This window comes from Agelaius phoeniceus, chromosome 1 (genome assembly GCF_051311805.1).
Source record: "Agelaius phoeniceus isolate bAgePho1 chromosome 1, bAgePho1.hap1, whole genome shotgun sequence".
In the NCBI taxonomy this organism is placed as follows: domain Eukaryota; kingdom Metazoa; phylum Chordata; class Aves; order Passeriformes; family Icteridae; genus Agelaius; species Agelaius phoeniceus.
The window spans coordinates 83,472,773-83,497,793 of NC_135265.1; the positions used below are offsets into that span (position 1 = coordinate 83,472,773).

General features: G+C 38.6%; 1 protein-coding gene across 4 annotated transcripts in view; it reads right to left on the minus strand.

Annotated features, from left to right (window-relative positions):
• Positions 1 to 14,034: 14,034 nt before the first annotated feature.
• The window catches only part of TENT4A (terminal nucleotidyltransferase 4A), a 58,439-nt gene continuing 47,452 nt past the window's right edge, over positions 14,035 to 25,021 (minus strand). For 2 of the 4 annotated variants that reach the window (XM_077182499.1, XM_077182487.1), the window contains one exon: positions 14,035 to 16,254. In XM_077182499.1, the coding sequence (XP_077038614.1) occupies positions 16,078 to 16,254 (177 nt within the window). In that variant the 3' untranslated portion in view covers positions 14,035 to 16,077. Of the gene's footprint in view, positions 16,258 to 25,021 lie in introns of all 4 variants that reach the window. The other 2 variants (XM_077182490.1, XM_054639752.2) reach the window with 1 other exon arrangement.

Sequence of the window (25,021 nt, forward strand, 5' to 3'; positions counted from 1 at the left end):
TTGTAAATTTGCTTTACTTAGTTTTTTTAAATTAGTTTACTTAGTTACCCTGTGTCCATGGCTAATTTGTTTTACTTTCATTTATCTTTGTATTGTACAACCACAGCTTTATGTAGCTAGCAGTAGTAGTAAGTTATTCTAAGCAGAATGTGATATTTATGCCTGTAACATAATGATGAAATATAGAGAAATATTTGCCTCATAAGATAGTGGAACAATAATATATTTATTAAGGGCAATACATAAAAGACACAAGAGGCAGCAAATGTTGATGTAACACTTGAGCCGTAGACAAATTAAGAAAGACAAAGGTGTAAAAATGTGTTAGCAAACAGAAATGACCCCAAGTAGTTCCTAGAAGGAGGAAAACAAAATTATCAATGTGAACATCATATTCCTCCTGGCAAAGGACATCAGGTGCTGACAACTCATCGTAGCACCCAGCATATCCACCAGGATAAAACCACAGACAGCAGGACCCAGAGGAGCAGGGAATGGGTATGTAAAACAGGATATGAAAAAGAACAGCAATCACCACACCTCAGGAATGCTCCAGACAGGTATAGCAGGTTCATACAAAAAAAAATATAATCTCAAAGAGAAAGCCACAGTCAGCCTCTGAAGCTTTTTCCATGTTTAAATGAAACAAATAGACAAGAAATATGGGGAATATTCCTAATTAGCTAAGCTGACTCCTATGTTTTATGGTTTGGGACACATTTGCAAGAGTGGCTGTAGAAGTAAAAAGGCTCTGTAAGGTGTCAGTCTGGAGAGCAGCAAACACTCCTACTAAGAGACAAAATGGTTATAAGATAATTAAACTTTAGTTTCTTATTCCTACTATGGATAAAGTAGCTATAGGTTTAAAGACAAATTATATAAATAAATATTTGAACTGTTAAGTAGGTGCGAACAGAGATATTTACATCCATTGAAATTCCCTGGCAGAGAAATTGAAATACCAAAGCATAGGAAACTGCTTTCTTCAGTTCACTCTGCACAGACCTGTTTTAACAGGAAAGTTTTCCTCACTTCCCTTCACCTGCTGAGGGTATAAGATGTGATGAAGGAAGGGCTTCCCCTCCAAATATTATGAGCTTGATGTGAAGAAGAAAAAATTTATACCTATTTTTATCACAAGCAAAATGAAGGGGTCTTTTTAGGAAGAAAAACACTCTCTTGTTTATGCAATTCCCTATATATTCAATGCAGTTATCTCATAAAGTCAACCAAATTGGACAGAAATATCAGGTCATAGAATAACACAGACTGGGAGGGACTTCAGACTCTGAAGGTCATCTTATACAAGCTCTTATCAACACAGGATCAGCCAAACAATCCCCAAGGTATTCTCCAACCTGGTCTTTAGAACAGAAACAGGAACAGTACAGACAGACTGGAATGGATTAGTTCTGCTGCTCATAAAACAACCTGCTTCTATAGGGTTTGTTTTCTTCAGATACAAAATTAATTCAAACTCATTATGTAAGGTTTCTATTTGCTGTTACCCTTTGAGGATCTTGCTTCTGCATAAATGTTATATTTAATCACTGTTCACCTCTCTACTGTTAAAATGGAGCAGAGATCAGCTTGAACAATTTTACTCTCTGTTGTTCAACTCAAATAATCAGTATGTGACTTTCTCAGAATTATGATTGTTTTCCAGCTTTTGAGAATAAAAGTACCTTCTGCAAACTGAAAAGAGTTTATAAGAAAATGAAAACAGCTCCAGTTGTTTCCAGTGAAAGAATACACAGTAGTTATTTCTGGTAAATTACAATCCTGTGTATGGACATTTTACTTTCTGAGATTCCCTGAGGTGAGCTATATTTTTTTTAAAGAATATCATATCAAATAGAGAACAACTTAATTAGCAGCAGGATTTATATTCTAAGGAAACACAGAATGTACCTAAGGCAACAAAGGAGACAAATTTAATCAAATTGTTCTCTGCTTCCATATCTTGGTATCTGTCACACAAGAAAAACTGCACTTCAAGATGGAAGGATGGGATGCAAGACCCATGAATAGGTCTAAAAGGCTGCATTTTTTAGGGGAGTTTCCTAAGAAAACAAAGCTTATGCATTTCCATTTTGTAGTTGTCCCATCTACACATCTTCTATTAGAAGATTTGATTCTGTTGGCCAACTCCAGACAGGCTCAATAGGGGTGAATATCAAGAAGATGATCATGTTACTCAAATTCACAGGAGTGTGAGCGGCCACACCTGATCACAGCAGCCTACTTGGGAAGGGAAAGTGCAGAATTCAGCTTCCACACACCCCATTTGTCAACCCCTGACAAGATGCTAACGTTTAAATACATCATCCTCCTATCACCCTTTCAGATTTTTATAAGGACTTACTAATTATTTCAGTATTTTCTACTTCTCATGACATTTTACAGACATTATATCCTGCATTCAAATTTTTGAGAGCCCTTTCTTAACTGCTGCAAATCAGCTAATCTAGCTGCTGTAAATCACCTGTAAATCAGCCAATCGGTGGCATTCTGACATGCACCAACAGAGGAAAAAATCCCACAAAAAATAAACACTGCAGCTAAGGAGAAAATAATTACCTGATGCATTAAATAGTCTATCTGATATAGACAGACTATCTATCTTCTTTCTATATGGGGGCATACTAAATGTTTTTCTGATGAAGAAATAGGTCATCTAGATTTCATCCCTGAAAGTCCAGGTATAGACAGAGTACTTAGGGAATAAAAATGGAGTCATTTGCTGCATGTGAAATCATTGGAAGGAAACTGGTTTAGTGTCAGTCATTGTTAAGCACAAGGATTAAGAGTATTGCTGCATATCTCTAGTAAGCATTGTGTGGTATTGACTAAATACATAGAAACAGGGGGACATATTTAGTCTTAAAATCAAAAAACTCTTCAAAAGCATGACCAAGGGATTACCACAGAGGTTTCAGCAGCTTGTCAGGCTGCCCAAACCTGTGCCCAATCAAAACAGGCAACTGCCTAAGCCAGAGGGCAGACCCAGTAGACGCTCCAAAACTTGATGCAATTAAAATAATCAGTGGCATATTGAAAGAATAGGGCACAGACTCATACTAAAGAGACTTCTACACACTACAGAGAGCTTGTTTTCACATACATAAGTGCATTAGCCTTACTAATATTCACCCCAGGCTGCTGGTGTGAATCCCACACAGGTCAGCTCCTGTGGCCAGGAGCAGAGCTAATAAAAGCCTTGGCCACCCAGCAGAGTGGTGGCAACAGAGACAAATCAGAGAACAGAGGGATGGCAGAGGAAACAGTGGCTGGAGGCTGTAGAACCACACAGCATTTCTTGCTAGGTGGGCAGCTGGGGCACAGTGGACAAACAAAGCATTAAAGCCCCATAAACAGCTGCCAATGTTCTCTCTTTTTATTCTTCCACTTTTTTCTCACAAGTTCCACTTATCTCCTCCCTCCCTCCACTTCCCCTCTCCAGCACCTCTGTGCAATTAGCTTATTCTTAATTCTCCTTTCTCTTCTCTCTAGAGACTTTTACTGCTCTCCACTCTCCTGTACAGTCAGTATCACCAGACTCTTTTAATGCAATTTAATTTAATCTTATTTATGCCTTTTCCTGGATCCTTTTCATTGTAAAAACTCCTCCTCTTCTGTGCCTTTCCTTCTCCACACAAACCACTTTCAGTTTATCTGGAGACAGTTTACCTCAACCTGAAGCCAGCCAAAGCTCTGGAAGCAGTTGCCTGCCTCTGAAGGGGGATGAAAAGAGATGCTTCTATCTGCACCACACAGCTCCTTTTCCAAAGCAACTCCTTTGCAGCTCTGGTTGCTGCATCCAGAGGCGTTATCTCACATTTAATAGTCCTGAATGGATTTCTTTTCTTGGGATTTGTCGAACTGATCTTCAAGCTCAAGATTTCACATATAAAAATTCTTCAGGAAAAAATTCTACAACTAAACCAGGAGCTACAAATATTGTTCCCTTTGCTCTCTTTCAACCTGGACCTACATGACTTATTAGATGATGTTCAACTGCTGTCAGAAGAGACTGGCAACTATTACCTCACCTGATAGTTTAAACCTTTGTCAAATCCATCTTCATTTCTCTATTGTCATAGGTGAAAAGTCCTATCTGTGTATCCTACATAGTTTTATGTGGAAACAATACAGTTTACATAGAAACTAAACAGGGTATTACTTTTGCTGTGTCCAAATCTGGCCATATTTGAATAGATGGCTTAGATTCTTAAATTCATCTGAATTGAAGCATGCATGTACTGATTGGGAACTATGTAAAATTCTGTGGTAAAAAAAAAAGACATCTGCTCGAGGCTGTTCTGCTGAAAGCTTTTTTTAAAATGTGTGTTGAATTCAAATTAAGATAAACAGCAACCAAACTAGAAGTCTAAAATATTTTATGAACATTCAGCATACAAAAGTTTGGTAAAACACAGAAGGTTTGATACACAGGACTGACAAGCCATAATTTTTTCTAAAGGACTACTCATTATACAGCATATAAAGTAGCTGGAGAAAGAAACAGGCTTTAGGAAAGATTAAGTCCTTCTGCTGTGGCAAAACAAATGCTTTCTTCTGACAGTGAAAGCCAAGCTCTGCAAACGCCCCTCCCCTTACTCAGTGTTAATATAAACACAAGAAAATGAAAGTCTTAGATGCTCATTCTGAATGTGAGTCTAAATGGAGGCAACACCCCAGCAAATGGTACAGCAGAGAAACAGAAATCAGTACTCTAATCTCTAGTTACTTCCAGGGAGAAGTAGGGTGGAAATTTGTGGGGTGGGGAACCCCAAACATAAAACCAACACCCAAACCTTGATTGAAATAATTCTGCAAGAATTACCTATCTAATCTGCAAGAATGACCTAACCTTGTGAACAAACACAGTTGTGTTTAGAAGTTCTTCAACTAAATGTAAGAGCCTATTTAAATACAATGCCTACCGATGGAGCCTGTTTCACTTGCAATTTCAATTTTTCTTTAAAAGCACAAATTTCACTCTGAAACCAATGGTAACACAGACTCCCTGCATTCAGCCTGAACTGCACTGAAGAACTGAATAAAGTTCTGGGTTGCACATTGTCATAGGGCACAATGCCAGTGCCCCCATGAGAATACTCTCTCTTTGGTTTCTGCTGTGAGATGTGACCAGGAATAAGCAAAGCAGGCTCCCACTTAGAAATAAAGAAGAATTTATTAACTAAACTACAAGGGAAAGGAAAAAAAAAAAAAAAAAAGAAACACACAAGGAAAATGAAAACTTCACAAATACATCTCTTCTTCTTCTCCACCAAATTTCTAATACATCTATCTCTCAGATCACCAACTCTCAGTCCATCACCACTTTTTAGATAATCAATTCTCAGTTCATCAAGGAGTGAGGAGTCTCTCTTGTGCTATAAGCTTCTTCAGGAAACACAGTGGAGACTTCTTGTGTTTCCTGTCACAGGTGGCACCGCCTGGAGGTCATTTGCCATTGTGACATCTTCCTTCTGTGCTCAATGCTCTCACCACTGCTCATGGACTAGAGCTGCTTCTAGGGTTTTCCTTTTAAGGGTGCTTTGTCCAGTTCTAAAAGGAGCACAGTCCCTCACTTTCAGGACACCTGTCCCCCCCATATTTCACTTCCTGAGGGGCTGAGGGGTTTTAAGAACAAAGATCATCTCTTCTACGGAAGATCGAGGGCACCAACCACCCTCTTCACTTGTTGTCTCTGTTCATGCACTCCTATAGCATCACTGCACTCTCTTGGCTCTAAGCTATTGCCTCCCCCTAAATGCAGTCTCTGTGTTACAGGAAAAAAATGGTTCTGTCCATGGCTATACAAGAAAAGTCCAGCTAAAGGCCACTCGTGGCCCATTCTTCTCTTGTGGCCCATTTCCTCTTATCTCATCTCTATCTCTCTTCTCATTCAGCTCTAGGAGGATCAGCATTTGTAAGGTTTCCATTATCTAAGAAAAGGGTTAAAAATCTTAGTCTCTGCCTGTCCAGAACCCAGAACTCCCACACTGACCTGCTAGGCACCTTCTCGCTGCGTCTCCCCCCCCGGCCCTTCTTCTCAGCTGGCCTGCTATCAAATTTCAAGGTGGCATAGACACAGACAGTGTCTCTCTCTCTCTCTCTCCTGGCTGCTCGATGTCTCTTGGCGCTCCTCCACCCTTCCATCTTCAGGGCCCGGCCTACCTCACCCTGCCGCATGGCTGCCCCTGGGCCTACCTCACCCGGCCCCATGGCTGCCCCTGCCCCGCCCAGCCCGCAGCCGGGCAGGGGAGCTCTGAACCCTTCACTGACCAGAACCCAAGAGAGCCTCCCACGGGAGAGCCCTGCTTTAACCCCATGTGCTCAGAGGCAGATCCAATGTCCCAATGGCCACATTAAGAGCCAATATTAAAATCTGAGCACCCATTAGCCTGACCACAGCATCTCAAAAAACATATTTCCTGTCAAGCCACCACACACATCTTTGCTCTGTGTTACAAGTCTTACTCCTACTTATTCTTTCCCATGCACAGTTAGTGAATACAAACGTGTTTGCCAGGGTGATTGCTGATATTATGTTACTGAATAAAGATTTTGCTCTACTAATTCTAGTCTTAGAAGATTTCTTAATGGCAAATTAACCATTGAACTAAAGCTGGGTAACACAAGGAACTGTATTAGCTGAACACAAGTACCGGTTTTCACAAATTAAAGAATCCCCAAACTGGATGATGCCTGAAGCTATTTTCAAGAGTGTCTTTTATATCCATGCTGAGTATATTCTATTTTTAGCTGAAATTTTAAAGTTGAAGGGAGAGGGGGAAAAAAAAAAAAATCAACCTGAAACAGCCATTTCAGGCTAGCCAGAGAAAACCTGTCAGCGTCCCAGTTCCATTTCTAGGAGCACTTAGGAAAAAAGAGCCTCCCTCCTCTGCATGCTAAAACAATTAGGAGCTCATGCACCTGAGCTGGCTGTGTGTAATTAAGGGACTGAGAGAACCATAAGAAGGAAACAACAATTTAACCTCTGGAAGGGTTAAACATTTTTCTATTGGTACAGCTGCACAGCACAAATCAAGCATGGCCTTCCCAAGTACAGTTTTGATAGACAGAAAAACAACTACCTTGCTCAGACATCCATTACTGTTTAGAAGTAAAGTGTTCTGAGCCTTATCCGTATGAAGCAAAACAAAATTACCTTTAAAGCTACCCTGTGCCTCAGGAAAGGTTTTCCCATCATGACAGCACCACCTCCAAACCAGAGACTGTCGAGCTGCTGCTTTTGCGGTGGGAAATAAGAGTGATGCAAGAGCGCACCCTCCCTGTCACTGGAGCAAATTGAATTTAGCAAATCGCATTTTCCTGATTACCAGCAGCAAAATCTTGTAATACTCTGTAAGAAGATCAATTTTTTTAAAAAATCCTATGCTTGAGTCAATTTAAAGTCTTATTGCTAGATGAGCAACATTCAGTTCCCCAACTCCACAGGGACTTTTACTTAAACATAAGATAATAATAATAATAAAAAACAAACTCTGCAAAATGCACAGGAAAAGAAGCATTTTTCCCTCCAGATTCAATATTCACTTAGAAAGACACAAGGACAAACTAATTGTGAAGTATCTACTGACAGCAATCTGCTCAAACATTGTTGGAAAATTAATTTATGTTCACTACAATCCTTTTCATAAAACATCTTTGGAAAGATCCTGCTGAGCTTCTTTTTACCTCCTGTATCAAAAGGGTCTCTGAAATTTAAATGCATAATGAATGAATAGTGCATTTTGCCTTGGTAATTTAAATAGGATTCATGCTTGGAGTATTACAGTCCTCACAATCAGATGCCTCCCCACCTCTCCTCCCCCATGGTCCTCTTTCCTCTCAGGAGTTCACCAGAGCCAGAAACCACAGGTTTTTAGTTCCTGCAGAATATAAAGGCTTGCAGGGAAAAGTAGAAGGAAGCTGTGAGGCAGATGAACAGGTGGGTCATTTTGAGAAGTGTTTATAAACCTTTTCTGTCTTTAAAGTTTGGCTGCCATGACTTCTTACAGCCTCAGATACTCCAGACAGCATCCTGACTCTTGGGGTCTGCCCAGGCATTTCCAAGTCTTCCAACAAAATAGCTATCTCAGCACTGTCCTGCAGAATGCTGCTGTACACTTGGATGTTTCAGCATTTCCACAATGTTTGATGAAGACACACATAGACAACCCATCTGGCTGTTTTCAGCCCACTGGAGGTAGAGACATTGGTGGTAAGAACTGCCAGAAATTCTGCTTCAAAAAGCTGTAAGACCATGCTATAATCTAAGGGCACACTGATGACAGATTTTTCTTTTAAGCATCAAATTTAGAACTGCAGGGAATGTACAGAAGGGAAAAAAAGCCCTCAACCATATCCTGCATAAATCTGAGAATGTGGAACATTAAGGACAAGTCAGCCTAACAGAGTCATTGTCCCCTTTGGGACAATATAGACTATATTAGGACTACAGATTCCAAGTAAAAACAAATAGACTAAAACAGTGGAGAGGAAAATTCTCTCATGTCACTAAGACCAGACTGTACAAGTAGATGGGAGTGGCAGCAACATTTATTCTATTTAGACACAGCAGTCCTGGGGTAGACCTCTTCCTCCCCGAGGGAGGACCCTTCTCACTGATGAAGAATTAGCCATTTCCAAGCCATTGCAGACAGCCAGGTGCCACACAATGAGAATTTAAATACTTTTCATGCCTACAAGATTACATTCCTCAAAATGTCAGATGCACCCCACCCCTCCTCTCCTTTATTTTTGAGTTTGGGCCTATCTGTGCCAGTAGGCCAATGATCAGGAATGGGAAGCAAGGTCCATAAGGGACCAAACTAGAATGCCAAACAAGGTCAAATTGTGTCATGAAATTAACACCTAATTTTATCCACTAAAGTGATCAGGGTAATTGGAGCAGTCTGAAATGTTGCATTCCTTTGTATTCCAGATACCACAAAAGCATCTAACAGGAAACGCAGAATAAAACCACACGTATTTCTCCAACAAAATTGAGAAAGGAAGGCTGACTACCTCAGTCATACCATAGTCCCTAGACAGATTACATCCAGTCTGATCTTCTACTTGTCACCCGGAGATCTGAAGTGACAGCCAGCTAGCACGTTCAGCCATCCCCAGGAGGGAAGGCACTCCTACACCAAAGCCAAAGATCAAAAGTTTGTCAATACAAGACCAGTGCAAATGGGTGCAAAAAGCTGGGTGATGGTATCTGTCATCTCCAGTACTTCACAGCATTTTGACATGGCATCATAAAAGCTAGCTTGTGCTTTGATGAATCTCCAGCTGAAGTAGATTCTCAGGTGTCAGAAAATTCTTTAAACCTGTGTCTGTGGCAGCTACCATAAAGAAATATGAATAAAGAAAACAAGAGGATTATGATTATTTTCTTTTTTGTCTATTTCTTTTTTTCCCCCCTGAAATGAGGAAAGCCACAGGTAATTTAACCAGTAAAACTCTGGACTTGCAATAAAAGGAAATCATTAACGCTAATGGAAACATTGCATCTGTTTGGCTCAACACTTATCAACTCTGTGAGACAAGCTGGTGAATTTAATCATACTGTTAACTAATATGCCCAGGTGTCTCTCCTCTTCATAATTTCTAACCCATCAGCTTTCACTGTTTGGAAGTAGCTATAAATTCTCATTTTCCAGCCCTGTTCTTTATATTTCATCTCATATCTATTTACTCAGTACTACAAAACTCCGACTCTGTGTACAGGCCACGTGTCCCATATTTGTCACATTAGGACACACAGCCCATGCATGGCAGTTCTTGTGTCACAATCATTAGTAAACACAGATAAAATAATCTGTTTCTGAAGTTAATCTTCAACTAACTGCACCACTTTGGCCCAAAAATTTGCACTCAGCGCCATCTATTGATGCTATTGGGGTTCTAGCACTGAACCACACCATGGGCTTTACTAAACAATTTAAACATATAGATATTAATAGCAGCAATACTGGGTTAGGCATTAAAAACATTTGATAAATCAGTGTTACAATTTGCCTCTGTTTCTAATTAGCCCTAGTCTGTTACGTGACAGAAATAAAAAATACTGATACGAGTTTTCCAGATAAGGACTTTTGGCATGTCTTGCCCTTATTAGTAACTTATGCATCCTGGAGCTGTGCTTCATACATCATACTTCTAGTAGCAGCACTAACAGTAGTAGAGGGTGATTAAGTTCTTATTAATAGATCTGCATCTTGGCATGTCACAATTCCCATTCTGCTGAAATGTTTATTTTATATTTCAAGTAAAGATCATTAAGGTCTCAGATTCTGCTTCCTTTTTCTTGGTGGAAATTTTCTTTTCTACATATTCACTCTTAAAAAACATTGTTCAGTCTCAGACTTCTATGGTGCATTGTAAAGAACAACTCCCATCTAGTCAGATACAACCTTTTGTTATTTAGGTAAAACTTAGGCTAATAGCAGCTTCCAATCTTAAAAAAAGCCTTTTCATGATGCTTTCAGCTCCATCAGTACTGTTTTACAATTTTTCAGGGAGTGCAAGTAATCTACATACTCCTGAATTGCAGAATAAAGACAAACAAAAAAATTTTAATTTTCAGAAGTTTCCATGATGAATCCATGCAATTCCCTGGAAAAAAAGGTGGAGGACTTGGCAATTTGGAGTATTTTGCTGATATCCTACACAAACTACTACTCCTACACACCTGCATTATGTTACCATTGCAAATGCAAGTTGACTGAACTCAGAAAAGAAAAAATTGTTAACAGTAGTAATCATCATCATACAGAGAAGATAAAAAAAAATCATATTTCTTGGTCAGTAACTTATGACAGGGGACTATTCATTTCCAGGGATTATCAGCTTCAGAAACCACTAGGTTTTTACCTGTTTCAGTGTATTGGTCCTAGAATTCGCAGATATATTTTCACAAGTGCAGGACAAAGCAAAAAACCAAACAATACCGACCTATGTCCCCAATAAAAAAACTTCATAAGCCCAGCAGAGAGAAAGTAAAATTAAAAAAAAAAAATTGATTTTTTTAAAGCTCTACAGAGGTAAAGTGGTGCAGCAGGACTGACTGAAATTAGAATGGTTTACCTGGGCCTCATCCAGCCAGGTTTTTACAACTTCAAAGGACTGAAATCTTACTACCAGACTAGAGCACTTGTATCCCAGTGCCTAGCCACTCATAATTCCTAAAGCTCACACCCACACAGCACATTTCCCATAACCTTCCATTCCCTGACAATTCCTTTGTAACAGAGGAAAACAGCAAATAATTTTTCAACTGCTGTATAAGGAACAGATCAGAAAACTCTTGCACAGACCTGCTCTGTTACCCCCTAATCTGAGGGGCAAACACATCTGCTGGGCTGCCTTGCTTCCCCTCCAGGGCCCTTGTGAGGACAGAACAAATCCTGCACTTGCAGCTGGGAACCTCAACAGTGCTCTGCTCATCTACAGAAGACTGCATCCACGCGTATGAATGACTGATTAAATTATCTTGTTTTCTGTTCTTAAGTCTCCTAAGAAATCTCCCCAAGAGAACAGAGATGATTTGTTGATCTCACCCACAATTATACAGTAAGGGGTACCCAAGTGACTTTTACAACCTGGACATGCAAATCTTAACAAGGGTGAGATTGCATCTACTCATTTTGGCTCCTGAAATTAGCCAGATGTGTCCAATGGCAATCCTGAAGGAGTGGATGTAGCCCATCCGAAGATTCAGCTTTTCTCTTCTGGACAGGAAGAGCAGGAAGCAAGGAATTTTCTTACAAAGATTTTCTCAACAGAACATCCATCGAGGATCAGTGCCAAATTTTTCACTAATAAAAAGTGGCAACTCTAGCACAGAGGTTATGGACTTCCAGTTTAAATATCACTTTCATTCTGTCACATACAAAATCCTGTAATAGGAGCTCCTAAATCCTGTTTGGTTTAGGTCTGAATATGAATGAGTGAAGCATTTATCTGGAAGCCATGTTTTAGTAAATCCATAAATCTACCTACTGTTCAACTCTCCTAAATTACTGAAGCAGGAAGCAGCTTGCTGCTTCCTAAGAATTCACATCAGAAGAACATGTCACATTTTGGTGGATAAGGGTAAAAATAGTTGGTGTTGGATGAGATGCCCTTTGTCTTTCCTGACCTCACACACACAGATATGCATATCATCAGTATGTGCTGCACATGGGCCAGTCATAATTTCTTTTTATATTCAGGCAACAATCTGTCAATAGAAAATATTATAAATAAAGCAAATACTTTTTTGAGAATCCATAACTGATTTGAAACCAAAAAGGCTACTGTGCCATAGGCAGCTCTAAGCCAAAACTTTTGCAGTAGCACAACACTGAGAATTGTGAGCAGAGCTTTAGACAGGCACTATCAGTTAAGGTTCTGCGGCATCCTCTGATATTTTTCTTCACACGTTTTTTTGTTATCCAAGATACTTCTTTTCAGGCTTCTAAGGCTACTTCCAAAATCCTCCTTTTTTGGTACATCTGCTTTCCACAACACTTCAAGCCCCAATTGAAATAGTCTAAGTGCATAAGAGCAGCCACCCAATCAATAGCTCTGACATGTCTTTTAATTGAAGAATTAAAAGGTCATAACTTTGCTTTAGTCCAGGTATTACTAAATTTATAGCCAAACTGTACTGGCAGCAGTCAGCAAGTAGGCAGCTTCCTGTCTTTGAGAGCACAGAAGCTGACAGATTTACTTCCCCACTGTATACACCAAGTGATCAGTTCCCTGTTAGCTCGCAATTCAGGCTTTTCTTTTTACCCACAAAGGAGGAAGAGCTCACATTGCCTCAAGGCATGCTGTTTTCTAGTGCTGCTCTAACTATTGCTATGCCCATTCTCAAGAGGCTGCTCTCATGGAAAGAAACAGTGCTGAACCAGGAGCATGGTACCAGCTGTCACATTTCTGTCTTCTTACCCTGCCTCAGCACACAGGGATGGAGTTAGAGGGAAAAACCAACACAACACCAGCACTGATATCTCGTGTAAATAGGAGTAGATCACAAGTGAGCTCTTTCTGTGATGGACTCTGTGGGTCCCATCCCTCTATTCAATTTGCAGCCTCTTCCTTCCACTTTTCAAGCCCATGACTAGTTTTGCCTATGAACACTGTACAAAATAGTCACTAGGTGACTGGGATCAAGGGGATTTCTCATTTTTAATCACAGAACAGGGGTTCAAGGGAGAACCCTAATGCAGACTACTAACAAGGATAGACAGTTGAGCAGAATCCATAGGAGGAATAAAGCAAAATCATCATCTGGGACAGAAGGAAGAAAAAGGTGGAGTCTAGGAATTTACAAAACCAATGTTGCTGCACTTAATCTTTGTGTCTGCAGAGATTATATATCCCTCTGTCAGCCATGTCCCACTGGTTAACTGACTGACAGAAAAAATAATCGTTATTATCCAAGCTACAACTGAGTAGTTATTATTTTCCCTTCCCACTACTTCTCTGCTTCTCTCCAGCAGATACTCATTAAGATTGACCAAGTATCCTCCCTGATTGCCAATCCCTAGCCCTGCATTGCTGTCTATTAAAAACACTTCAGTTCCCTTTCTCAGTATTCACAGATATATATAAACATCCAGTCTCTGAGGAGGCTGAAACCTAGATTAAGAATTTGAAAGGAATTTAGAAACTACAGTAATTTAAAAACTACTAGGAAAAAAAAGTTAATTAAAAGTTATGGCATCCCAAAGAACTAGTCAGTTGATCTCCTCTTGAGAATACTGCAGGCACTGCCTCCAGCTCCTCTGCTTTCTCATTATCGAAGGATCAAATCCATAAGTACAAAAGAAACATGCATGCTCATTACTCCCTTCATAAAAACATCACCATCACTTGAGGGCACCCATCCACCTTCCAAGTTCATTCTGAAGGTGCTCAGCATGAGCAATTTAAAGCAGATGTTCAAAGTGTACATCAAAGAATGGGACAAGGTCGAGTGTCACTTCATCCATTAAGTATCCCATAAAAAAAAGCACAGAAGAGTGACTGGTCTCCAAAGTTTATTAAAAATCAAAGAATAGAAAACTTTACATAAAAATATGTCAATTTTAGCTTCCACATAGTTGTCCACACAAAAAATTTAAACATTTTTTAAACCTGTAGCACATAACCACAGTGATAGCCAGGCCAATTCATTTGGTTCACCATGACTGAAGTGTTACATGATACCACTTTTCAAATGAGTTTTGCTTTAAAATGGACACTAGTATAAGACACCAATTAAAGCCTCTGAAGGCTCTTTAATGTAGTTATGCTCAATATTGCTAGTGTGTGAAGACTAAGCAGTACAGGCTCATGTAACAGCCCTTAGATATTATTTATGAATCAGCTCACAATTTTTAGAACTTTGTTATTGTGATGAGTCTGGAGCATTAAGACAAACTTTCTGCAAACAGATATGCACTACTCTAGTTTGGAATGTTGCCCTCTCTCCCCTCAAGGACCTGTTGTGTTTGACAGATTCAGTAATAACATGAACTACTTCTGCTTCAAAGGCATACAGCATATTAAAAAGCTTCATGCTTGACACCTCATTTCAATATTCAGATACCAGTTTTAAAACCTTCTATATCTGTACACAGTATAGATGTCCTGTTAACAGGATTCTTCAGCTTTCTCTGCTAGTGGACTTATATAACTCACCGGTAGTTTTCTGTATAGCTTAAGAACTCTCACTTAAAAAAAGGGAAGTCAGAGGGCATGAGATGTGACCTACTCCCAGGACAACTGTGGTGCTTTAAAAACTCAGGGTTAGGCAGGATGTACATTTTTCAAAAAGTTAAAGACAGTGTTTGTCATGGCAATACACACTTGCATAGTATACCTGTATGCATCTGTAAATTAAGTGCCAGCCACTCATACTGTGTACAACACTGGGCTGTGCACTCCTGCAACACATTAAAAGATACTTCTTGTAATGCTTAGAGCAGCTGAAGTACTTTATATATTTGCTCTTAACAGAACTAATGCATACTACTATACAGATTCCTCAATGGAATCAACATATTTCCTTTCTCCACATTCCTTAAGCCGGGTACCTCTGTTTAATAGTGTTCTTTCAACCCAAACGTTAACAGGTTACATTACTAAAATGCATCAAAGCATGTAGTTCACAGCTTTTTAATTTCATATCAGGACTTGAACCAACCTTTTTCCATTCCTCTCAAAAGTTTTACTTCTGGTACTACAAACGTTCAATTTGTTGTCTAGTTAAAGAAAATTAAAACTCATTGGTCAGAGCAAGACGATTGATAGAGGCCAGACAATGAGCTAAAAAACACAGGGTCAAAATGCTTTGGAGCTTAGTAAATTCTTAAAACTGTAAGCCAAATCGCACTTTCATTGTGAATCAAGAAGCCTCAAATATTACCAAATGTCATGTTTATAACACTGTTCAGACAACCTGCCAAAACTATGACCCCAACTTAGATAATGCAACCTGGGAAAGGATCTGTAAATTAAAAAACCTCTTCCCCTTAAATATAACTTATGTGATAATATGAAATTAAATTAAAAATTCCAAGTTATTGCACAAATCATACTTCCAATATTTACAGAGAAAAAAAATTGAGCTTTGAAAAAAAAAAAAAAACCAGGAGAGCAGCAAATTCACTTTTATGATTTCCCAACTTGACTTGCTGCAAAGAAGAAAAAAAAAAAATTCCAAGGGGCTGAAGTTTCCTTCACTTCTAAAATAAAAGAAAAGGAACAGATATAGCCACAGCAAAAAAGCTACAGCATTTGTAAATGTCCTTGCAGTTCTATTGTCAGAGCTGCTTCGGCACTGAATGAACCATTGTGGGAAGGCAGAAAACAAACTTCCACATTGAATAAGGCTTCACAGATAAGCACAACTACTTCTTGAAGATGGACTGAACCACCACACAAAGAAACATGCAAAGAAGTCAGCTGCAGATATTTGGCAACACCAACAAAACGATGTGCTGGACGCTGGTCTCCATCCCTCAAGTGGAGTGGCACTCACTCAGTCTGTCTGAACAGGGAAGGTCATTTTGGCATTTGCCATTATCTGCTCAGACTAATAGGCAAGCTGTCTCTGTGTTTTTTCCTTCTCCATATGTTACGATTGTACTGGTGGTGTCCACGGTTACCAACCGGTTGCCTCATGCCTCCACTGCTCACAGGGCTGTAGCTGTTGCCTTGGCTATGAGTTCCTTTCATGGAAAACTTCATTCCACTGTGCTGCTAAAAAAAATAAAATAAGCATTTATTTAGGCATGAAAACAGCAAACAAAACATATATCACCAGTTGTATTTCCTCAACATATAAGTCACTTCCACAAAACACTGCTTGAAGCAACGGGTCTTTTCATGCTTGTTTATTTGTAGCTGTGCAAGTCCCAAGGCACTAACAGCTTACTAAGTGTTTTCTGAAGAAAATGTACTGCAAATGAAATGGTGTAGATTTCAAAGCATCCTTAACACCCTTGGAATCTCAGTATGAAATATACTCACTGTACAACTCCCTTATAAAACCATAAGAGAACTTCCACATTAAATACTAACTGTGACAGATGGGTATATTTTGGAGTATCTCAGCAAGAGCATGACCAGATGAGATACTTCATTTCTTCAGAAACATCATGAAGAAATGTCAGGGCATGATCACACAAGCTGATGCATGGGGAGTACAAGTCAGCTTTCCCCATAACCTCAAGTCAGTGACAGGCAAACTAAACTAAGTATTGTTTGTGAGAAGCTTGTGAATCCTACTGGTCTGATCATCAGCTTACACACCAAGGCAAAACAATTATGTGATCAGAAATATAGCAGAACACTTTTTGGGGGGGATCTCCTATAAATTGAAACAAAAACTGCCCAGAAGGTTTAGTAGCAGCCTGAGTAAACCTACCCCACCATAAGGTACTACAAAGGCATCTCTATCACTTAATGGTATACAGTAAGTAAGTTGGCTTAATGTGTACGTACTTAAATTAGGTACAAGAGTTTCAGAAGATGAAACTGAAAGATTTCCTAAATACTGGTAACACCAATGCAAGCAACCTTTCCTGAGTTTTTATTGTTATTGTCTGACAGCAATAACTCAACAGACAACTGACTGCCTGTAACAAGAGCTAATTCTAATCTTAAGGGGTTGCACAGGAACACAGAGCTAACATTTGGGACAATTGCTTAGAACACTGAAGTAGCAGCAGGTATTTCATATTCTGTATTTCCCAACGAGTGTGAAGTCAAAAGAAACAAGAACACCAAGCCACAATTGTGTGCACAATACAAAAAGAGTTATTGAAAGCATAGTTCCATAAGCAACATTTTACTGTCAAACTGTTACTACAGGAGACACTGAGCATCCAGAAAGACAAACTGGTGAAGACCAGTGTTGAGAACAATGACAGTTAACTGCAGGGTGGCAAAATAACCTTAAAATGATTTTTGATTTATACAATGTCCTACAGCAACCTGATCAACCTTCACCATGCAACTTCTAAACACCGAGTGTTGTTCTCAGACTACCAGTGGCAAAATAAGTCAAGGACAAACAGAAAAACAAAACTCAAGCGGAGAATTTTCCATATTTAAGAGATACTACTTCCCAAACATAACTTATTGATACATGTTTCATAAATAGCTTCTAGTAGATATTTTAGCAAGTAAACAACATGAGACTATAAAAAATTAGAATGCTTTCTATTTTGGGCAAGTCGTCCTTCAAGCAAACACACCATGTCACATCCTTGTGCAAAGTTCTCTAGTTCAGTAAGTATAGCTCTGACTCAATTATATACAAACATTTACTTGAAATGACATCAAAACACTAAAAATTACCCTGTAATAGTAAAGTACTAAGAGTAGCCAGTCATCACAGTGACCCTCAACTATGTGCTGAAGAAATACAGAGGAAAACTTTAGTATTGCTACTGAACAAGCAGAACAAAACTGATCAAGGATCATACAAACTTCCAGGAAGCCAATCTATTCCCTTCAGCTGAAAATGTGAAAAATCTGCGAATTTCTTCCTCCGTATCAGTAAAGATTCACCAAAAAAACCTTGGTGAATCCTCACTGATATTGAGGAAGATATACTCACTGATATACTCCTACTGGGAGCAGGATGGCAGGTGACCCCAAGATCAGACAAGCAGCACAGCAAGCATGACAAGTGCATCCACCTGTATCCTAAAAGATGTCATTCCCCTTGTTTGCTCAAAAGGTAAACAAACCTTCAAAGAATGATTAATAACCTAGGCCAGAACGTGAACTCGAGCTTGTGATGACGCATTCTGCATTGTTTTTAGGCCATCAAGATAAACACTGTCAATCTACTGGAGCAGGATCTGAATCCATCAGTCTTAGGACTCATCAGCTGAGAGAGGTGCTTAAGGAAGTTGACTCAGGGACCACTTCAGTAAGAGATGATACCTTTATCTTTACCAGTTCTCAACTACGTTTTGTTCACTTTTTTTTTAAAACCATCAGCTTTTAGCATCCTGCATCCTGTGCTATGGCATTTCACAGCTTAAATGAGCGTCACATTTAATTTGGCCTACTATGGGATGATCTGTCAGTTCTTGGAGGAAGAAATTTCTTGTCATTCTGTTCTCTAACTTTTTCATATACAGCTGATGACCACACAGACCTAGATCATATACCTCATCTTGTTGAGGTTAAACAATCATTCTTTCTTCACACAGAAGCAATTTCATGTGTTTGATCACTATTGATATCTTTCCCTATTCTCCTTCCATTTGTGTTTTGACTTCCCTCTGATGAGGAAAGATATGGCAAAATCATACTCACTGCTGGTGCTCTGCAAGATGGCATCTTTACAAGAAACTGTCTGCTCAGGGCCTACAACTCTCTACAAAGTTTAAATTATTTCTCTCCCTCCTGATGCATCACCTTGAAAGGTCCTTCTGCATCATTTCTCAAGTAGCCCTTAAGGTGCTTCACACCATCAGCAAACTTCACCAGGCTTCATCCACTTTTAGATATTAGGCAGCACAAACTTCTGCAAGGCTTTCCTGGTAAACTTTATCTTTTAGAAAAATTGTTCCTCATTTTCCAATTAGTTAATTGTTTAAAATGGGACACATATCATTCACTTAGCTTCCTTCAGGACTTTTGATAAAAGAACTTTACTTCATGTTTTTGGAAATCTCAAAAGGCTGCATCAAACGCCTTTCTCCTGTGCACAAACTTCTGGATGTTCCCATGCTCAGGACTCACACAATCACTGAGAGATGATATCTGCAGCAGATGATGTCTAGAGAGATCAAATAATCCAAAAAGAAAGCCCTTCCTCTGTGATATGACAGAAATCTTCTATTTAGAAATTTCAACTTCTTTGGATCTATTTCTCTAGATAGAACAAGCTCTCCCATCTTAAGGCTATTGATTCAACAAATAGAACAGATAGTATGGATTTGGTTTTTAGCTGCGTTGAATAATCTGCTACACCTGGAGGGTAAACTAATGAATTCACATTTAAGCCAGAGCTGGGGGTGGGGGTAAGATGGAATTCTTCATCACACCAGGTTAAAAAAGCTTCTAGAAGGAAAAAAAAAAAACCAACAAATAACAAACAAACAACCCCCCCCAGAATCTAACAAAAATGAAACAAAACAAGAACCAACAAACAAAAATAACTACAGAGGAAAATTTTAAAAAAATTAAAAGCCCCAGAAAAAAACTCAAGAAAACAAATCTGGTTGCAATAGAGATTCCAACTAATTATTTGCTAAGGAAACCAAATTTCTATTCTTAAATACTGGCAAATTTACTGTACAAAACTGCTGACATTTAAAGACTGCCATTATTCAAAAAGAAAATGTTTAGCCAAAAATCAATCCCCTACAATTTGAAATAACACAAGTAATATAACAGAGCTGAAGTCTAAACATAAAGAGGCTTCTGAATTGTTTTGGTCTTTTGCTAGGTATCTTTTTTTGCCTGATAGAATTTCTAAAGTAAGGAGAAAAGAAAGACAGAAAAATTATGGTAATAAAGTATCTGTGCTCAACTTAAAAATAGATTATACAGCGCTACAGTGCTCCAAAATGATTGGTATGTACTTACAGAGGTAAAGGAAAAGCTTAGAAAAGGCATAAGACATTTTGAAAGATCATTTATTTAATATTTTGTTGTTAACAGGATTAAATGCCATGACTGAATCTAGTCTGCAGCTGATCAGACTTGTAATCAAACTCACACACCTCAAAATCATTTAATGTGAAATACCAGAGAAGTATTCAGTGCTACCTTAATGCACCATTAACACTTTAAGTAAACCTTAAATAACATATTATGCATTCTCAAAATATTTCACAAAGTTTGCAAGCTATTTCCAAATTCTCTATTTTAGGCTTGTAGCACTCACTTACTGACTTTCTGATCATATAATCTGTAAATACACTATAAAATTTAACTTCTTCTTTATGAAATAATCTATTTCATAAATAGTATGAAATAATCTATTGTTTTGCAGAGAAATAATGGACAATGACCTAACCAACATTTTAGACACAACTACATAAGCAATAAGTCAATTATTAGGCAACCTAGCCTCATTATTTTAGATTAGTTAATAGGATTCTGCAAGATATTTGCATGTGCTACCTGGGGGTACTCTTAACCTGGTAAGATTTGTATGTGGTTTAGAATTCTAAGCTGAAGTAGAGACAAACCAAAGTAAGTTATTCCAAAAGTTGTTCAGTACTGGCAATCTAGGGAAATAAGGCTCAAAGCACACCAAACAAAGACACTTCTCTGTTTGGGACCTACAGGTCACTTTCAGCTACAACCGCTAAATCTTAAGTCCTGAATAGATTTTATAAAATGAGCCCAAATTCTTTTCTGCTGTTACTAAAAGGGGAAATTTATGGACCCAACCATAAGAACAGCAAAGAAAAGGAAAATCAAGATGGGAAAAAAGAGCTCAAAAGCAAGAAAGATTTTATATGTTTCTCACCTTCCAGCACAAAAGAACTAGGAAAAATAAAAGCTTCAAGAGAGCAATTATTTCAATATTTTATATCTTATTTCACTTCATTATAGATTATTGGCAGAGCTACCGCACAAAGTTCAAGGTTCTCTTCACCTTTCACAACTGATTAGGCAATATGAGTATGAGCAGCTCCAAGATAAATTAGTTTTCAAGAGAGCAGAGGGCCTAGTCCCCAAAATGAAGGACTGACAGCAGGTAGCACCATCAGCATCGCCACAAATACTGAACTATGTTATGGTAAAAAGAGCAGGATGACACACGAAATAAATACCCTTTTTGATCTTGTCAGTACTCAAGTTTCAAAACTGAGGGGCAAGAGTCAAAACAATGCTACCAGAAGAGAGAACTCATACTGCAACTTTGCTGCTGTTGTGACATGGGCCATGAAGTGTATCTGCATACTTGTCACTACAGAGAACAAGAGATAATAGCTTTTTTAGCACAAAGCTGACAGTTTCAGACCTTAAAGAGAAATCTTACCTCACTGAGAATTCTCACTTTTGATTTGGAACAGAAAAACTATTACTACAGTAAGAAAAACCCTTTCCAAATGATGAGGTGATACCAATACATGTGAAAAAGTCTGCAGAGGAAATACATATGTGATTATTCAAATCAATCTCAGTTTGTGAGCAAAAAGCTGACTACAATGACACTAGAAAATAAAGCAGTACTATGTTAACAAAAGGAAGGTATGACTTCTGCATTTCCATAAGTCTTTTATTTATGGTGGGTTTTTTTATGTTTCTAAGAAACTACTAGGTAGACTTCCCTGCAACTCAGGAAGCAACCAAAAATGTGGCCAGAGGATTTCATACAGTCCTTTAAACATCTAGACTAGATGTTTATAAGGAGCCCTCTGGAGACCACTTAATCCAACATTCTGTTGTAAGCAGCCACATTAGGTTAGCCAGGGTCTGGTCAGGCTAAGTCAGATTCCATACATGGAAGGATAACACCACATAAAGACTGTCTGTGTAAATACAGGGCAACCTAGACGAAAAATTCATCTAGGTTGCCCTGTATTTACACAGACAGTCTTTCATGTTTTCAGCTGAACAACCTCTGAAACTCAGATTCAGTTTTTCCTTCTCTTCTTTCCTTAGAAAAGGAAATTAAATATCATCTTCCCCTAAGTTCTGCATGTGTTAAAAACCAAACAATGCTCTGTCACACACAGAAGATGGGAGTCTGTCATTTAGAATCAAAACTGTTTCCAAAGTAGACAACCATAGCCTACTTCCTATGATGTTTCCAAAGTAGACAACCATAGCCTACGTCCTATGAAAACACATGGACAGTAAAAAAATTACTCCACCCTAAATGAGAGCATTCTCAATTAAAAAAAAAAAACCAAAAATGTCGTCTGGTTGAATGAAGAAGCCTTCAGTACCTAAACAGCTTAAAAATGCCATTGAACAAATCAGGTCATTTCTAAATTGAATTTGACATACTGAGAACAAGGAAGTATCTCAATATACAAAGGGAATTCAGCATACTTCTGCATTGACATGAACTAAAATGTCTTCACAAACTTATCCTTCATCCAAGTTGAGCTACGCTTTACTGTTTGTACTCATCTAAAAGAAATTAAGAAATTTTGACTCAAGTCCCTGACCAATTTCGTTTGCAATGCTGCTAACCTTCCAGCAATCATCTCAGAGATAGAAGCAGTATCAGCAGTACTAGTGACACAAAGCAACACCATTAACAACTGCTCTGGATAAAAGCAAACTCTGAAACAAAGTATGCTAACCACAGAAGTGCCTATAATACAATAAAAAAAAAAAAAAAAAGCAGTTTCTAAGTTTAAATGTTCTACCTTATTTGGCCAAACTCAAAAGAATCTGAAAAAAAAATCTACTCCTGCAAGTCCCTTTACAGGTTTTGACTGTGGTATTTCAGCACTGACATTAAGGTTTCACTTCCTAGTTGTCTCTATAGCAACAAACATATTCCCAATCAGACACCACTCATCTTTACTGGAGACTTCCTCAGACACACTAGAAGCCAGCCAGTGCAGCAGAGGGACTGGTGCTTGCTGGTTTTAGATACTTTGGAATCAAAACATAACCCTTTGGGGGGACAAAGAAAGCATCTTAAAAGTTAAATGAAAGAGTTCTTCTGACCCAAGAAAAAGGAAACTTCTTCTCTCTTCATTTTGGTAACCTAGTGAACAGTAATCCAGCATGAATTAAACTTATCCCAAAGCAGCAACAGGGAATGTAGTCCCTTCCTCTCCTTGGGAAGTTACCAAGCAATTTCTGCCCCCTCTACTCATCTGGACATGTGTCTCAGCATCTGTTTCTCTGCTTATTTCTAATGGGTAGCACTGCTTCGTAAACTTCCAAGTAAAATTTCAAACTGCTGTCAGCAGAGTAAAAGAATTATTACCTTGGAAAAATCATGGGTGATAATGATCCTGAAAAGCACACAGACCTGTGCCAGGAGCTTAATCAGTCCCTGAACTACCTGGAAATTCTCCAATTAATTTTGCAGTACATAAACAGAATTGGCAATCACACCAAACATATTTCAAAAATAAAAATACTAGGAAGCTTTAACAGCAGCAAACTTGCCTAGAAGGCAGTAATTTGTTCAAAATACAGTTAAATGCTCTTGGCACCTCCTGCTTTTGAGAGTTGTATTCAACACCCAGGTACAGCTTTCCAAGCTGAACTAAGGTGGAAAAAGCTGAAGACACCATGCAGACAAATGAGTTCCTTTCAAAAATTTTTAATAGGAAAGAAGATTTGCTTTTAAGAAAGCATTAAGAAATCATGTGCAAATCTATCAGGGCAGGAGTCCTCTAAGAGGGTAGAGTGCACCTATTAAGAGTTATAAGCTAGCTGAGTCTCATCAACTCAAAGAAAAGCCACCAGCCTAATCTAGCACAGTCATGCTCCAGAAAGTTGGAAGTGGAAAGGAGATATTTACAGTATTCTGGGTAAAATGATTTCATTTCCCCCTTCTGATTCAATCATGAACTTTATCAAAAAAACCCACTTCTACTTCACAAAATATAAGCTTTTGGTAAATTCAATGCAAATAGCCTATTATCCCATTTCTAAACTACAGGTAGCAAGAAATTCTTCTGATTTAATGTGCTTCTCAAAGGCATTAACATCTTTGTTAAGCAAAGCCACAAAAAAAATTCCTGCTTTTAAACATTTAAGTACTATAAAATTCTAACAGAACAGTTAACAATCACTTGAAAGGACAGCCAAGGAACAGAAAGCCAGAAAAAGTGCTACAAAGCAGCTGTTTTCCAGGATTCCAAATTCTAGCAGACATCCAAAATTCACACAACACATTCTCTTCACAACTGTGGGAAACACTCTGAATGCCAACTTGTTTTGTACTAACAACTGCATGCCTCCTAACTAGCTCCAGGGTACTTCAGAAAAGCAGAGTTGTAAAGGAAAGAATAACCTACACTAAGTTTGCATTTTAGATGAAGTTTAACTTAAAATAACTCTCCAGTTTTATTCTAAAAAACCTTCTGTAGTTTCAGACTGGACTGTACTCGCTAGCCAGTGAATACTCAACTGCAGACATTATAATAGAAATATATTATTCTATTAGCTTCTCACTAATACATTTCCTGTGCAGGTAAGCTGGTATTGCCTAGGTGGGACTGAGCAGTAGGGAAAGAAAGGAGGGGAAGAACCTCTGTAATCAGTTAGAAGCTTAAAACCAAAGGCAAGTCAAGGGAAGTGATTATTTCCCCTCTACTCAGCATAGGTGATGTCACATATGAAGTGCTGGGCCTAGGTCTGGGCTCCCCAGGAACAGAGATATGGACAAATAGGAGACTGTCCAGTGAAGATCCATGAAGTGCGTGCTGAATCAAATAAAAAAAAAAAGGCATTAAGTTGAAAATCTCCTGGCCCTTGATTCCCAAGAACTCTGATAGAAGGACTTGGAGAAGTAGGAAGAGAACCTGACCAAAACTAAGTTTCAAAGAAACCAGCTCACTGTTTT